The sequence below is a fragment of the Carya illinoinensis genome, chromosome 14 (assembly GCF_018687715.1).
Source record: "Carya illinoinensis cultivar Pawnee chromosome 14, C.illinoinensisPawnee_v1, whole genome shotgun sequence".
Lineage (NCBI taxonomy): Eukaryota > Viridiplantae > Streptophyta > Magnoliopsida > Fagales > Juglandaceae > Carya > Carya illinoinensis.
In genome coordinates this window covers 2,020,683-2,036,484 of record NC_056765.1, presented here as the reverse complement: position 1 = coordinate 2,036,484, position 15,802 = coordinate 2,020,683, and the positions used below count along the sequence as shown (strand labels likewise).

The window sequence follows — 15,802 nt, the reverse complement described above, 5'->3', positions numbered from 1 at the left end:
ATGAGCGGTGACTAGGGTTTTTGACTCTGAGATGAACGAGAGAGAGAGAGAGAGAGAGAGAGAGAGAGAGAGAGAGAGAGAGAGAGAGAGAGAGAGAGAGAGAGAGAGAGAGAGAGAGAGAGAGAGAGAGGAGATATTTAGCTGGGGCCCGGGGGGAAAAAATAAACGAAACCGGGTACCGAGTTTTTAATCCGGTACCCGGATTTTAAATCCGTATCCAGACCTCTTAGGTTCGGGTTTTACAATCCGGATTCCGAACCGGGCCGGATTTTATGAACAGTCCTACCATCACGTTAGAAAATGCACTAATTAAATAAAAAAAAATTACTATTTTTATAATACAAATTTCGGTTAAAAAAATACTGTATTTGATATTCAAAACCGTAAAAAAATTTAATAGAAATTGATATTTTAAAAAAAGATTATAAGACAAAAAAGTTAGTAGTTAAAATTGTAAATGGAAGAGAGAGAAAAAAGTAATAAAAAAAGAATAGAAAAATATTATTTAATAGAATAGAGATAGAGATAGGAAATGAGATATGAGAGGTTTTTAAAAGATGAATAAAATTTAGGAAAAAATTTGAGAAAATGTGATTTTAAGTTAAATTATAGGGATGAGGATGTGGATACGGATGGGAATGCTCTTAGAAAGAACATCTCTACTTTTTCTTTAGATCTCTGTCTGGCTATCGGATTTTGGAAGTTAGTTGCGTATGTACAGATGGGACTTTCGTCTTCACGGTCTGGCTCTCTCTCTCTCTCTCTCTCTCTCTCTCTCTCTCTCCATTAATATATAAAAGTTGTTTTTGTTGTGGATTGATGCGTTTTCTCTATCCACGTTCATATTGTATGACGTTTTAAGTTTTGCCAATATAAGAGCATTGGCAATAGCCTATGCATCTTTATATTCATCTTTATATTTAAATAATATCCCTTTAAATTAGTCTATATTGAATTATGTATCTTCAAAATTTTGAAGAATTATGAATAGTATTTATTCAAGTTTGAAGAACCACAATTCACTCTTCAAACATTATTTTACTATTTTTTCTCTCTCCTACCCATTAAAATCAATTTTGTGAAATTTGTATTAATATGATTTTGATATATTAAGTTTATATTAAGTTGATGATACAAAGTGTTTTTTTAATATATATTAATATTTATTGATAAAAGTAGTCATTTTGATATATAAAATTGGTAATATTTAGATATATGAAATTTGTATTTTTGAGCACATTGTGTTAATTATAAAATATATAAAAATAATAATTTAAAAAATAAAAAATAATAATATTTTATTGTTATTTGGTTCAAAAATGCATAATCCAATGTGGAGATTTTTCTTTATATGCAAAATCAATTTTCAAAAATTGTGATTTTGAAGATGCATATAATGAAACCAATGCTAGTGCTCTAAGTGTAGAGGTTGCAATCGTGGCTAGAACTTGGACACAATCTGTAAAGAAGAGAAATGCTTTTACCTACCTAGAAATTCGTCTAACAAAATTTAGAAACTAATATGATTTACATGTTATATTAAATTATAAAATAAATTTAACATATTATATAAAGACACATTATTTTATAAATTTATTTATTTTTAAAATCTTTTATAACCGTAACATTTCGAACAAAATAGGCGGCGAGTATAAAATCAAATTGGGTAAGGGTAAGGCAATGTGGGTAGGCTTAATTGGCTATGTTAGGCTCAGTTTGGATATTAAAATCATCTCATTTCATCTAATCTAATTTAATTATTATGATTTTAATAAATTTTCACATAAAATATAATAAACAATTCAACTTTTTAAAATTTTAAAATAATAATAATATTAAAAAATAATATTTCATATAATTTCTAACTTTCATACCAAATCTATTCTAAATCTAACCTTAATCTTTAGTGAAGGGGTGAGTCATGTAAGGGTGGGTAATAGCATTTTGCTGTGAATTTTTATTTTTACAGCAATGACAATTGGTTCTATCCGACAGTTGTACAACTTGTACTGACTGTTTGATGCAAGGGGATCCGAGAAAGATGATGCTGAGCTGTCAGATTGCACCTTGATGGCGCTGAGATACCATGAGTTGGCAGATCAGCGCAAAGGCGGGAATCGATTGTGATATGTTCCTCATTGGGGCCGTTTTGAGTGCGTTTCAGTCTTTTGGCCATAACTTTGGCTACGGGTGTCGGAATCGCACATAAGACCCCAATTCGGAAAGCTCTTTTCGGCGCGCACGCTGTCCACATTTTTCGACCTCAAATTCTGCTATTTTCCCATCCAAATCACTAGTTTTAGTTATTCTTTTCTATTTATGGTAATATTTCGCTTGTCAGTTAGGAAGTCATTTTAAACCCGATTTGGGCCGGATTTTTTGCAGATTGCTTATTTTATTTCGAATTTCAATTTGGAGTGATTTCTGAGATTTTTCTATTTTTGGAAAAATTCGGATAAACACGATTTTTTGCTATAACAGTCCGGCTTGTGGACTGATTTCGATGATTGTTTGATTTGATAATATTCAGTTAAACCCTAGAGACGTTTCTCTCTGGTTTTGGGCAATTTTTCTCTTATGAATCATCTATTGGAACTAGCCTGCAGGATAATCGCTATTCTGTTCGGCGTCACTGTTTAAAGGGGAGACAAGGAACAGGTGCAATCATGGGCAACTGTTTTTGCCACAAATTCGGGGCTTGCTTTGTTCAATGCCGATTATGACCTTGTATGTTGAACCCAATCATTCTATCAACTTGGTCATTGTGTCAAAAAAAAAAAAAAAACTTGGTCATGTTTTGGTTTTATGGAGATTTAGCAACAGTCTACACGTAGACTTCAATAACAATATCCAAGCAAGTGCTTAGACTTCTTTTCCCTAAACTCAAGATCTTCTTAAAAAAAGTGCCAAATTTTAATAGGGCACGAGATGGGTGAAAGCTTATGCTAAGCTAGTTAAAGAAACCATTAATTGCTCATAGGAAAAAGCTTATGCTTTAGTTTAATATAATACATTAAATTATAAAATTATTTTTATTATAAAATATATTTAACATATCACAAAAATCAAGTCAATTTATAAATTTATTTTGATGAAATCTCTTTATAACTGTATTATTTTTTGTGGCGTTTTCTCACAATGGTCCCACCCCAAGTGCTAAAATAGCAGCTATATATAGCAAGTTTCTCTTGTCATTTTCATGAAAATGAAGGAAGGAAATGCAAGCTGTTTCAATATATTTTGATAAAGCTGTATATGGGTCATCCCAAACTTTAAAAATATTGTTGTCCATTATTAATGGTGATCAAGATGTATCATCCTCTTGCTAGCTTTTGATCACTTAGAGACAGCTTTCGCTATCCCTGGCCTAGAGAGTTTCCTTGGTAGTACTTCGATTTTTACGATAATTTTCTTCTTTTTTTTTTAGAAAGAGAAATGTTTTAGTCAGCCACAAATTACCGTTGCTTGATGTAGTACGTACATATGTTATATTGTAAAATTATTTTTATTGTAAAATTGATCTAACGTATTATCAATTTGTGAATTTATTTTAATGAGATCTATTTGTGACAGTAACACTTCTTTTTCATAAAAGCACCCAAGTAAAACTTAACTTGGCATTACAAAAATTCCAACACAGTTAGTGACAAGCACCTTATACATATTCAACATCTTAATTCCCAAGAAACATTAGGTGATCTGCATTCTTGTAAGACATGCATGAGATCTAATGTCGTGTAGAAGCACACTTACTGCACAGTTCCCATTTAACACAAAACAAACGAAGGAAAAGTGACAATATTACAATCAAACCCTTGATCGATTGCTTGTAGAGGAACATGATCTTAATTTTTTGATAGGAAGAACACCCCATTTCCTCAGCAACCAGAGCATGAACCGAGCAAACTCTACAAGGACACCCACTCCCATTACCCCAGCCACGACATACACAGTGTTGTCATTCGTAGGGGCAATATAGAAAACTCCGATAACAAAAGTAGCAGTCATTGAAAGAATGGCAAGCCGCAAGCCTGCCCTAAGAGGAAATCCTTTGGTGAGGAGTGATATCATGCCAATGGATGCAATGAATCCTATGCTGTTAAAAACAGTGAAAAGCGCAAAAACTTCAAGATCATTAGCCATGACAGCCTCTCCAGGCGCTACATATATCCTTGTAAAATATGACAGCCTCTCCAGCCTCTCTAGCCTCTCTGGTGACAAAATACCACTCGGAGGGCTAAGCATTGTTTGGTATGTTAATGTTGCTATGAGTACAGCCACAACCATTAGCGCATTTTGGCTTTCCATTGATGATTCTTCTATTTCTTTTGTCAGTTCCTTCCAGATATTTGATAGACGAGAAGAAGAAGAAGAAGAAGGTACTGTCTCTGATGATGGATTTGCATCAGGGTGCTGAACTTTTGCTTGATCATTTCGATCATGACAAGCTTTAAGGGTTTCATGATTTGTTGTGATCATTTCCCCAGATTTCAGTGCTCCAGCATGGTGAAACATTTCAACCACATCATATAAAGAGGATTCGTCTCCGCTTTGAAGCATTAATTCTAGGACATCTTTGGGTGTGAATCCACTCGAGTTCACAGAATTTACATCGACCCTAGTAGCAATGGCATCTTGTCCAATCAGCATCCCTATGGTCTGTCCATAATATGCATCATGTCTCATTTGATCATTAAGAGTAATACTAGACATAATTTTCAAATGTGCAAAGTGTCGAGGACTCTTTTTAGGAAAAAAAAAATAGAGTTTAATATTAAAAAATAATTTTTTTCGTATGGATTCTAAATTAATCCATTCACTTTTTTCAAAGAAAGTGTGTGAACTTACTCATATTAAGATTGCAAATATTATTTCTCTTTGACTTATAAAATTAAACCCCAGTAGGGGTTTGTGCCATGAAGCAATTTTTTTGAAAGATTGACTTTCAAATACTATATATAATGAGTTCAAAACTACATTGGAGTATGAAGTACTACTTATTCTCTTAATTTGCATTTCCTTGATAAGCTAGCAAGCATTCAGGTGAAATGATACCCTACCTAATGAATCATTTGCAGACATATATATGAAACCCACGTACCAAGTTAACTTCAGATATATTTTAATTAACATGAGTAGTACTTTGGTTATCCTTTCTTTACAAGCAATCTACTACCGATCCCCATAAAACTCTTTATTGCATTGGATTACTATCATTAATTTACTTATTGGCATAGCTAGCTAAAACTGGTTGCAAAAGTACTCAAAATCGTTTGCACAATCCGAAAGGTCATATAAGTGATCATCATAGGTTGATTCATGAAAGATAAGGGGAAATGATCTAATGGCGTTCAAGATTGGAAAATATTGGAAGAGATCGAGAGTACTCCCTATTAATCCTCAAAATGTAATTAGGAGTATTTTTTTTTTTTTTAAAAAAAGAAAACCTTCATTCATATAACTTGAGGATTAAATCTATTGTCAAGAGAACTTGCACGCATCACCGCTACAGGCCCATCTTCTAACCATATTATCTCATTCTCAGCCCTTAATCCCAGTTTAGCTACTATATGAGCAACATTATTACAGATTATGGGAATAAAAGTAAGACTCCACTCTTGATGAATCTGTAACTCTTTCTTAATATCTTCAATAAGTTGACCATGCCATGAGTTATCGGCTGATCTGGTACTAACAGCATCTATTACCACTTTAGCATCCCCTTCAAAATCAACTTGAGCCAAGTCCAGCTCCAAACATAACTTCATTGCTCTCACCATAGAATTTCCTTCTGCTTGACTAGTTGAAAAGACATGATCCTTTGTTGCAATAAGAGTTGCATGCACTGCTCCATCACTATCTCTAATAATGATTATGATGCCCATTGTTTCATTTTCCTTATCAAACACTACATCAAAATTGACTTTAAACCGAGACCCCACTGGAGGAAACCAAGTTTGCTGAGCTCTCCCAGAATGGACCCTCTCTAATGCCCTGGTATCTCTTTGGTGCACCTATTGGAATTGTGATAATTCAGAAATAGCCACCTCAAGAACATCATGAGTAGGACTTCTGAATTTGTTTTTAAAGATGAAATCATTCCTTCTATACCACAGCTGGTGCAGAATAGCAGAATTATGCTCCACACTTTCCTTTGGTAATCTTGATATCATCTCAGCCCATAGTATGTCAAAGCTTTCATAATTCCTTTTCCATTTTCTAACTTGACTTCTACTATCCCCCCAAACATCAGCTGCTGCAGGACATGTCCACAAAGCATGGATGACAGATTCTTCCTCTGATTCACAAATGGGGCATATGTTGCTCTTTAAGCATTTCTTTTTAAAAAGATTTTCTTTTGTAGGTAGTATATTACTAATTGCCTTCCATATCATCTGTTTTACTTTCCCTGGAATGTTCAACTTCCATAAATCTTTCCATACTTCATTATTCTGTCTATCACTAGATGATTCGCTTTGTTTGTTTTGATATTGCATTGAAGCTTTGAAATAGGCACTCTTGACAGAAAATTGGCCTCTTTTAGTTTCCATCCATATTAATCTATCTGTAGACCCCCTATGGCTAATAGGAATTTCAGAGATAATCTTTGCTTCTATCTCATTAAACACGGAATCCACCATATCATACTTCCAACACCTTCTCTCCTCATCAATTAATGCATCCATTGTAGCTTTAGGGTCCAGTAGGTTTATTGGAGACTGTACGTGTTATCGGGCATGGTAACCACTTATCTTTCCAAACTTTAATGTTTCTACCATTACCAACCCTCCAGACCATACTATCTTTTATCAGCTTTAGTCTAGACAATGGCTCCTCCAAATGATAGATGGTGAGGATCCCACCTTTGCCTACAGCACGTCACCATTCTGAAAATACTTGCCTTTGAAAACTTGTTTTGCAATTAAAGCTGTATTAAAACAATCTAGATCTCTAAAGCCCTGCCCTTCCTTGCTTTTAACCATCCCCAATTTCTTCCAATTCTGCCAATGAATTCCCTTCTCTCCTCTCTTATGACTCCACCAAAAAGTAGCGAGCATTGTTTCAATTTCTTTTAGTAGCAAACCAGGTAGTTTGAATACGCTCATCGTGTATGCAGGTATTGCTTGGAGTACACTTTTAATGAGAATCTCTTTCCTTGCAATAGACAAAAACACAATTTTCCATCTATTCATCCTTTTCCAAATTTTTTCCTTTAAACCCCTAAAAGTATTGTACTTTGACCTCCCAACAACAGTTGGAGACCCAAGTATTTATTGTAGTTGTTGCACATAATACCTTCAGCTTGTTGTAATATAAACTCCCTTGTTGCAGGCTTGGTATCTGGGCTAAAAAGGATACTAGTCTTCTGCTTGTTTAAAGTTTGACCAGAAGCCAACTCATACTGAGCAAGGATGTTGTTTACTAGATACCATTCTTCCATTTTGGCCCGATAAAAAATAACACAATCATCAGCCAAAAGAAGATGATTTATCCTTATACCTCCCATTGAAGCTGAAGCTCCTTGAATAACACCACTAATTGCTGCTTGTTGTAATAGAGAAGTGATGCATTCTGCACAAATAAAAAATAAGTAGGGGACAAGGGATCACCTTGTCACAAACCTCTTGAAGGGACCAAAGTAGCTCCTGGCACTTCATTTACAATGACCAAATAGGTAACAGATCTTACACAAGCCATGACCAGCCTTGTCCATTTAATCCCAAAACCCAATCGCATCATCATAGCCTCTAAGAATTCTCATTCAACCATGTCATAAGCTTTTGACATGTCTAACTTAATAGCAATGCTTCCCTCTTTCCCTTTTTTCCTCAATTGCATAGAGTGTAATAATTCATATGCAATCATTATATTATCTGTGATCAATCTCCCTAGGATGAAAGCACTCTGATTCCAAGATATGACTTTAGACAAAACACCCTTCATTCTATTAACCATAACCTTGGAAATCAACTTGTAAAAAACATTGCATAAGCTGATAGGTCGGTATTCATGCACAGTTTGAGGAGAGTTTACCTTGGGAATTAAAGCTATGTGAGTATGGTTGAGGTCCTTCTGCATCTGTCCAGAATTTAAAAACTCTAGCACTGCCTGTGAAACTTCACTTCCCACTGTCTCCCAATGATTCAGATAAAACCCTGCACTAAATCCATCAAGCCCAGGAGATTTATATGGGGACATTTGCTTCAAAGCAAAATTCACTTCCTCTTCTGAAACTGCCTGTTCAAGTTTGTCCTCAAATCATCTGTAATTCTTGTATCAATCCCGTGCAAGCACTGCTCAATGGCTCCAGTTGATGGTGTAGAAGATTTAAGAACATTTGGAAAATGAGTCCTAAAACCAGCAGCAATAGCAGTTGGTTTAGTTAACAATATGCCTTCTGTGTCATGTACCTTCTTTATTGTATTCTTTTTTCGTCTTTGATTTACACATGCATAAAAATATTTCGTGTTTCTGTCTCCCCCTTCTAACCAATGCCTCTTTGTCCACTATTTCCACATGATGTGTTCTTGGTCTAGCAAGAAATCAAGTTCATGTTGAACCAATTTCTATTTTGCCATTCCTTTTGAACAATGACGTTTCTGTAAATTATCCATCATCTGTATTTTCTGTCTGATAGCAGCTATTCTTATCTTCTCAAAATTTCTACTCCACCTTTTAAGCCCTTTGCTGCACCTTTCCAACTTAAACTAGACATTTTCAGTCCTACTCCTTCGTATCTGACCACCCTGCCAGTTAGAGACCACTACTTCTTGATATCCCTCCTCTTTGAACCAATTTGCCTCATATTTAAAAGAAGAGTGAAATCTTCTAATCCAATCATGTACAAGTAAACAATGTAACAAAATCGAAGACTGGTCAGAACATATTGCTGGAAGAGAGCTCACAGAGTGTTCTATATACTTTGCTCTCCAACCCGAGTTTGCCAAAGCCCTGTTTAGTCTTTCTTTAGTATAGGAATCATCCTCTTGTCGGTTACACCAGGTATACTTTTCACCTTGCCATCCTAGGTCAAATAATCCTCCCTCCACTACCACATTTTTAAACATACCCATAAGCCTTTCACTTCTCGGTAATCCTCCCCTTTTCTCATCTTGAGTTAAAATCTCATTGAAATCTCCTATAACACCCCACCCACCCACAGCTGGTTTGAAAGATAATAACATTTCCCAAGCTGCACTTCTCATACTAGTAACTGGATGACCATAGAAGCAAGTCAATAACCATTTAAAATTACTTTGTTCATCATTGACTGACATATTAATATGTCGTTGTGAATAGTTAATAAGATCTAAGCAGCTTTCATGTTTCCATAGTAACATCAGGCCTCCACTCCTTCCCATAGCTTCCACCACTATACAACCCTCAAATCTGAGATGTCTTGCAACCGACTTAGCTTTACCATATGTTAATTTGGTCTCCATTAAAAAAACCACTTCGGGGCTTTTGTTCCTTCACTAGTAAGCAAAGGGTTTGAACTGTTCAGGGGTTTCTAAGCCCCCGACAATTCCAACTTAGGATTTTTATAATGCTTGGTGGGGCTGTCTCGCAGCATCCACCAATGTCATTGATAGATCACCCTGTGTTTGTACTTCCTCAATTCTGCTCTTCTTCCTCCGTCTTGAAGAATTATTTCCATCTTCAGAATTTTCAACAGATCTCTTATGATCACGAGGGGTCCTAATACAAATAGAAACATTGACTGGTCCACGAACACACCTTTTCCACTTCCTCCCATTTAGAGACTATTTCTATGCAACTCCTCCAGCCCCCTCTCTTCTTACTGCCTCATTTGAATTATCATTTATTTGCTCTTTCAAAACTGGCTCCAAGATCCCAGTTAGAGATCCTCCCTTCTCTGTCTCCCCTTTCCATTCCCCTAAGACTTCATCCTTATCTTTTGTAACTGTTTCATCCTCCTCGCTATTGATGGACTCGGGGTCTTTTGAATTCAAAACATTAAGTCGACAGTGCCCCTATTCAGAAATTCTCTCCAACCTCCCCTGAGCGGAGCTACCTACCGAACCCTCTATCTCTCCAACCCCTGGTTCCTTCTTCCCTTCCCTTTTACCACCCTGTCCTGTATCTGAAGTAGAGTTAGGGAACCGTCTTTTAGTGAAATTCTCAGCACGCAGCCATGGTCCAAATTGTGCATCTTTTGATATTTCATCCCCCATCCCTTCTTTGTTTGATAAGCAACCCTCATTCCCATGCACTAGCGAGCCACAAACAACGCAGATTTTTGGAAGTTTTTCATATTTAAAAGGCATCCATTCCCTCTCCCCAAACACATTGATGAAACGGCCCCTTGCAATAGCTGTATAGGTGGTAGCTCCACCTTAACTCGTAGAAACTTACCCCAGCCGATGCCATCATCTTCCACGTCCACCTTGCATACACAACCTACTGACCCGCCTATCTTCAATCCGCAGTCCTTTGTCATATAATTCAGTGGTAGATTATGAATTTGTAGCCAAAAATTCTCATGATCGAAGATAATTTTCCCTGGTTGCATCACCCCATCATATGGCACTAGCAAGAATAACAAATTATCAAATAGCCAAGGTTTACCATCTATAATTCTTTGTCTATCTGCATGTGTAGCAAAAGTAATTACAAACGTATTTTTTGCTACCTCTTGAAAAAATAGCCCGCTTACTAATACTCCAAATTCTAGCCATATAGTTGGCTAAAATTTCCTTACTTATTACGCGATCCGAACATACCTTTCCAAGTAAACTCAGATTCCCCTTCCTTTGAATCTCATCCACACTCGGGTTACTGATATCAAGAACGTTTTCCTCCTCCTCAGTCAAACGTAACTGTTTCCACCTTTCCTCAAGGCCTTATGCCATTGTCCCTACACAAAAGCAGTCCCAAGTAATTCCAAGAAATCCTGTTATCGCACCACCTCTAGATTTCCAAGAAATACTACTATCGCACCACCTCTAGGTTTTCACAGGAATCGCCAGAGAGATGACTCGGGTGTGAAGGAGCAGTATCATTGTAATTAGGAGTATTAATACTTATATATATATATATATATGATGATTTACAAAAAACATTGATATACGAAAACAAAACGTGGTATCTCTTTCTATCTGATCTCTTAAAATGTTGTTGTTAAACTTCTTTGACACCTGTCTGGTGGTAGTACTTAATTGAAGCAACTAGAGCTAGCTAGTCTCAAACCTTGTCTCATTACACAGATGAGATGAAATGAGATGAAAAATATGTAAATAGTAGTGAAATAGTTTGTGAATAGTAGTGAAATTGTTTGAGTTAAGATTTTTAATGAGATTTTAAAAAATGAGAGAGAAAAAGTTGAATAAAAATATTATTATAACATTATTTTTGTTTTGAGATTTGGTTGAATTATTGTTTGTGTTTTACTTGTAAGTTTAGGAAAGTTGTAATAAATAGAACATAATACTTTGATGAAATAGTTGAAAAATTGAAATTAAAATGTGTTTGTATTTGAGTGGTGTTTAAATGTTGAGATGAGATAAGTAAAGACCATCAGTGAAACTAGACAGGACCTTAGTAAATTGTGAGCAGAGGCTTTTACGTCTCCTCATATGAAAACTCTTTACTAAGAGCACTCCCAATGGATTATGCAAAATCTAACTTTTTGTAAAATTTAAAGTAAAGAGCTCAAAATATCCATTTAATAGAATATGTATTTCATCACTAATATCCAGTTTGCTACAATACCACACTATATTTGGTGGACACTATTCACAAATGTATAAATATTTTTTTCATTTATTTTTCTTACCTTCTACTTTTGATTTCCCTCCAGAAAAGTAATTTTATTTCTGTTTCAGCCCCAAATTCCTTTCGTGAACGAATGTGAATGTGAATGTATTTTATTTTCATTTCAGCCCCAAGTAATTTTATTTCCCTCCAAAAACTAAAAAGTAATTTTATGTATTTATTTTGTGAATAAATGTATTCGTGAATGAATATTATGTAGTATGTATTTGGATCAGGGTGGTGCAGAAGGTTTGGATAATAAGTATTTAGGAAAGAGATTATTTTCTGGGGTGCAATAGCAAACTAAAATGTCTGTTGGTTTAACTTATAAATTTGGATTAATTTAAAATAAAACATAATTATATGATATTATATATAGGAAGATATTGTGAATATTAAAATATATAAAGATATTATTGGTAGTTAGAGAAAATATTTGAAATGAATAAAAAAATATTAAAAAGTATAATATTTAAATGATATGAAAAAAAATAGATAAACCGATACATAGTATATTGTAAAAGTTAGCTTGTAAAATAAAAAAAGTAAATTTTAATGATATATTTTAAAAAATATAATAAAGAAACCATTGAAAATGTTCTAAGGATCGTTCTGCTCGGCCGTGTGCCGCCTAGTACAAATTGCATTTTTTAAAAATATTTTTTAAACATCTATATATAAACATTTAAAAATATATACATATATTAATACACTGGTAGTCATTACTTCCTCTACTGTTATAGAAAAAAAAAATTAAAATATATGAACTGTCCAACTCACAAGGTAAAATGAATTAAGGGACAACTAGCATTTTCCATTTGTTAATTTGTTTATATGGAAGAGTAGATCATTGAGAGATTAGTAGATCATTAGTACGCAAAGACTTGCTAATTAAACTTATAAATTACCTCATGTTGTTTTCCCAACGTTGCCAAGTGCAATACTGTGTTCCCCTTCTTGTCCGTACAGTTAATGACCTCCATCATCACGTCCAGCCTCTTCATCTCTTCAAGCAAGACCCTGACAACTTCCAACTGGTTATTCTTCACTGCAAGATGAAGCGCCGTTTCACCATGAACCGTCACCTGTGCTAAAGACTCTTTACAAGCGAAAACCAGCAACCTCACAACATCAGCTCTACCTTTGATCACAGCACAATGAAGTGGAAGCTTGCCATCTTTTCCCTTCAAAAGACAGACATGATCAACTCCAGCATTAATATTCAAAAGCTCTCACTATCTCAACATGCCCATTTGCGGAGGCGATGTGCACGGGGCTAAACCCTTGTTGATTTAGCTCCCCAGCAAACTCTGGCTTTCGTAGAACAATATGTTTTGTGATTGCTGTATTTCCAGCCAACGATGATATGTGTAGAGGGTTATCGATCGAGTTGAGGGCAACACGATGAAGTAAGAGCGGATCTTCTGCTAGTAATGTGTGAAATGCAGCAACGTCGTCGTGAAAAACCGCCTGAAACAATCTTGCATCCATTCGAGCTAGCTAGTACGTACGTACGTCTGAAATGCAGAGACGTTTTACGGTAAGAGCTAAGCTTTTGGTGTTGATGATGGTCTGTTTATTGAGATGATCTGATAGAACTCGCATTATTACTGAAATTATAAGCATAGATAGTTTAACGTACAGCCGGTAGATGTTAAAATCTCATCTTGCTTGAGAATGTAACCGGACTGGGAAACCACCCGCAACAGAGGTATATATCCCTTGTCTTAAAGAGTACTCCTGCAACAAGCCAGCTGTTGTGGATAAGGAGCACGGCAAAATTTCAACATCTGCTCTCATCCTCTAATTTTGAAAATGGGTCCTGGGCTAATGAAATGAAACGCGCGGTTAAAAAAGAAAGAAAAAAAAGCTGTCAGAATTAGAGGATGAGAGCAGATGTTGAAATTTCGCCGTGCTCCTTATCCACAGCAGCTGGCCTATTGCAGGGCAGGGCAGCAGGAGTACTCTTTAAGACAAGGGATATATACCTCTGTTGCGGGTGGTTTCCCAGTCCGGTTATAAGTAGAATTTCTCTATCATGAAAATTGAGTAGAAATTAAAGACTTTTCTTTTTCTTCTCATCTTTTTACTCCTGCCGCTTTTCTGAATCCTCTTTTTCTAGGAAAATTCAATTTCTTTGTTATATTTAGTTGGAGAGAAAGAGATCTAAAGGAGTATTTGTTGAATTTCTGAATATTCTTTATCTGCACTTTTTAGGAAAATTCAATTTCTTTGTTGTATTTGGTTTGAAAGTAAGAGTTGCTTACAGGATTTTATCAAAAGGAGTGCCCGGTTGCGTGGGGTTTCTCAGCCCGGTTGGAAGTAGAAATTCAAATTTTTATATGGGAAACTAAGATGATGATAATGGATGGTGTTTGGTATTATTATTTCAATTTAATGTTACGTACAGTTATAGAGTATATAAATATTATATAATTATTTTGATAAAAAATGAGGTCTATGATTAAAAAGTCAATTTTTTTTATATAGACTCTATATTAATTTATTTTTTAAAAAAAACTATACGATTCTTGTACAATCACGACTGTAAATATCATTTATCTTCTAACATTAGAGAATTTACGTTGTAACCCACTTAGTAAGAAATTAATGGACATTACAGCATGCAATTTTTGTCTTTATTTTAAATGTTATATGGTTTTTTTTTTTTTTTGTGAGATTAATGAAGTTTTTTATTTATAGGTTACCTTTGTTTTAATTTTTGATAATACTATATACAATCATGGAATCTGTAAGTTTTGTATAGTTGCTTTGAAAAAAAATATGATCGATTATTAAAAAATTAATTTCTTTTCATGCATATCTTATATTTATTAGTTATTTTCGAAATGATTGCACGATACTTATACAATCACTGTTATAAATATAATTTTTCTTTAATTTGATAACATATGTTGAAGTTATTAAACATATTTGAGTTTTTTTAACATGTGGCATGTCATTTGACATATCACATCAACGTAATTACCAGTTTATTAATTGATAGATCAATTTAAGTAATATTAAAAGATTGTATAATAAAAAATAAGGATTTGGGTTATTTGGGCTGGACACATAAATTGGGGACCTTGCAACATCAACTCTACCTTTGATCACAGCACAATGAAGTGGAAGCTTGCCATCTTTTCCCTTCAAAAGACAGACATGATCAACTCCAGCATTAATATTCAAAAGCTCTCTCACTACCTCAACATGCCCATTTGCGGAGGCGATATGCATGGGGCTAAATCCTTGTTGATTTAGCTCCCCAGCAAACTCTGGCTTTCGCAGAACAATATGTTTTGTGATTGCTGTATTTCCAGCCAACGATGATATGTGTAGAGGGTTATCGATCGAGTTGAGGGCAACACGATGAAGTAAGAGCGGATCTTCTGCTAGTAATGTGTGAAATGCAACAACGTCGTCGTGAAAAACCGCCTGAAAGAATCTTGCATCCATCCGAGCTAGCTCGTACGTACGTAGGTCTGAAATGCAGAGACGTTTTACGGTAAGAGCTAAGCTTTTGGTGTTGATGATGATCTGTTTATTGAGATGATCTGACAGATCTCGCATAAGTACTGAAATTATAAGCACATGAAAGATGATAGAATTACAATTTTCCTACTATCAATTTACTACTTTTTTTTGTATTTGATTTTTTTTTTTAATTTTTAATTTTATTTAGTGATTAAGAAAGTGATCAATTAAATTAATAATAAAAGATTGTATAATAAAAAAATTTGATTAAAAAGTTGAAGAAAAAATAAGGATTTGGGTTATTTGGGCTGGACACATAAATTGGAGAATCTGCAACAGGCCCGTATGTTGGAATGGTATCTGCTTGACCGGGCTTGGCCTTTTGAGAAAACCTCCTACTCTCATTATATTTTTTTTTTGAAAAGTGTACAAAGAAATTTATAAAAATAAATAATTGATATGAACTTTTGTTATTATTAATTTTATTTTATAATAAAAATAATTTTATAATAATATATTGTATCAAATAAAGTTAATTTATAAACTTATT

General features: G+C 34.7%; 1 protein-coding gene across 1 annotated transcript; it reads right to left on the bottom strand.

The window, feature by feature from the left end:
* Positions 1-3,582: 3,582 nt before the first annotated feature.
* LOC122295208 (ankyrin repeat-containing protein BDA1-like) lies at positions 3,583-15,237 on the bottom strand. The gene is made up of 3 exons (XM_043104326.1): positions 14,883-15,237; positions 12,684-12,916; positions 3,583-4,659 (listed from the first exon to the last, which is right to left on the bottom strand). Exons 1-3 carry the CDS (start codon positions 15,232-15,234, stop codon positions 3,808-3,810), a joined length of 1,437 nt encoding a protein of 478 aa, XP_042960260.1. The 5' UTR covers positions 15,235-15,237; the 3' UTR covers positions 3,583-3,807.
* Positions 15,238-15,802: the final 565 nt, after the last annotated feature.

What these genes read in the sequence shown, in the direction of transcription:
- LOC122295208 (XM_043104326.1), bottom strand. Translation starts at nt 15,234, where the DNA reads ATGGATGCAAGATTCTTTCAGGCGGTTTTTCACGACGACGTTGTTGCA. An exon ending in TCATTGTGCTGTGATCAAAG is followed by an intron (nt 12,917 to 14,882) that starts GTAGAGTTGATG and finishes CTGTGATCAAAG; the next exon opens with GTAGAGCTGATGTTGTGAGG. An exon ending in CGTTGGGAAAACAACATGAG is followed by an intron (nt 4,660 to 12,683) that starts GTAATTTATAAG and finishes TATTATGGACAG; the next exon opens with ACCATAGGGATGCTGATTGG.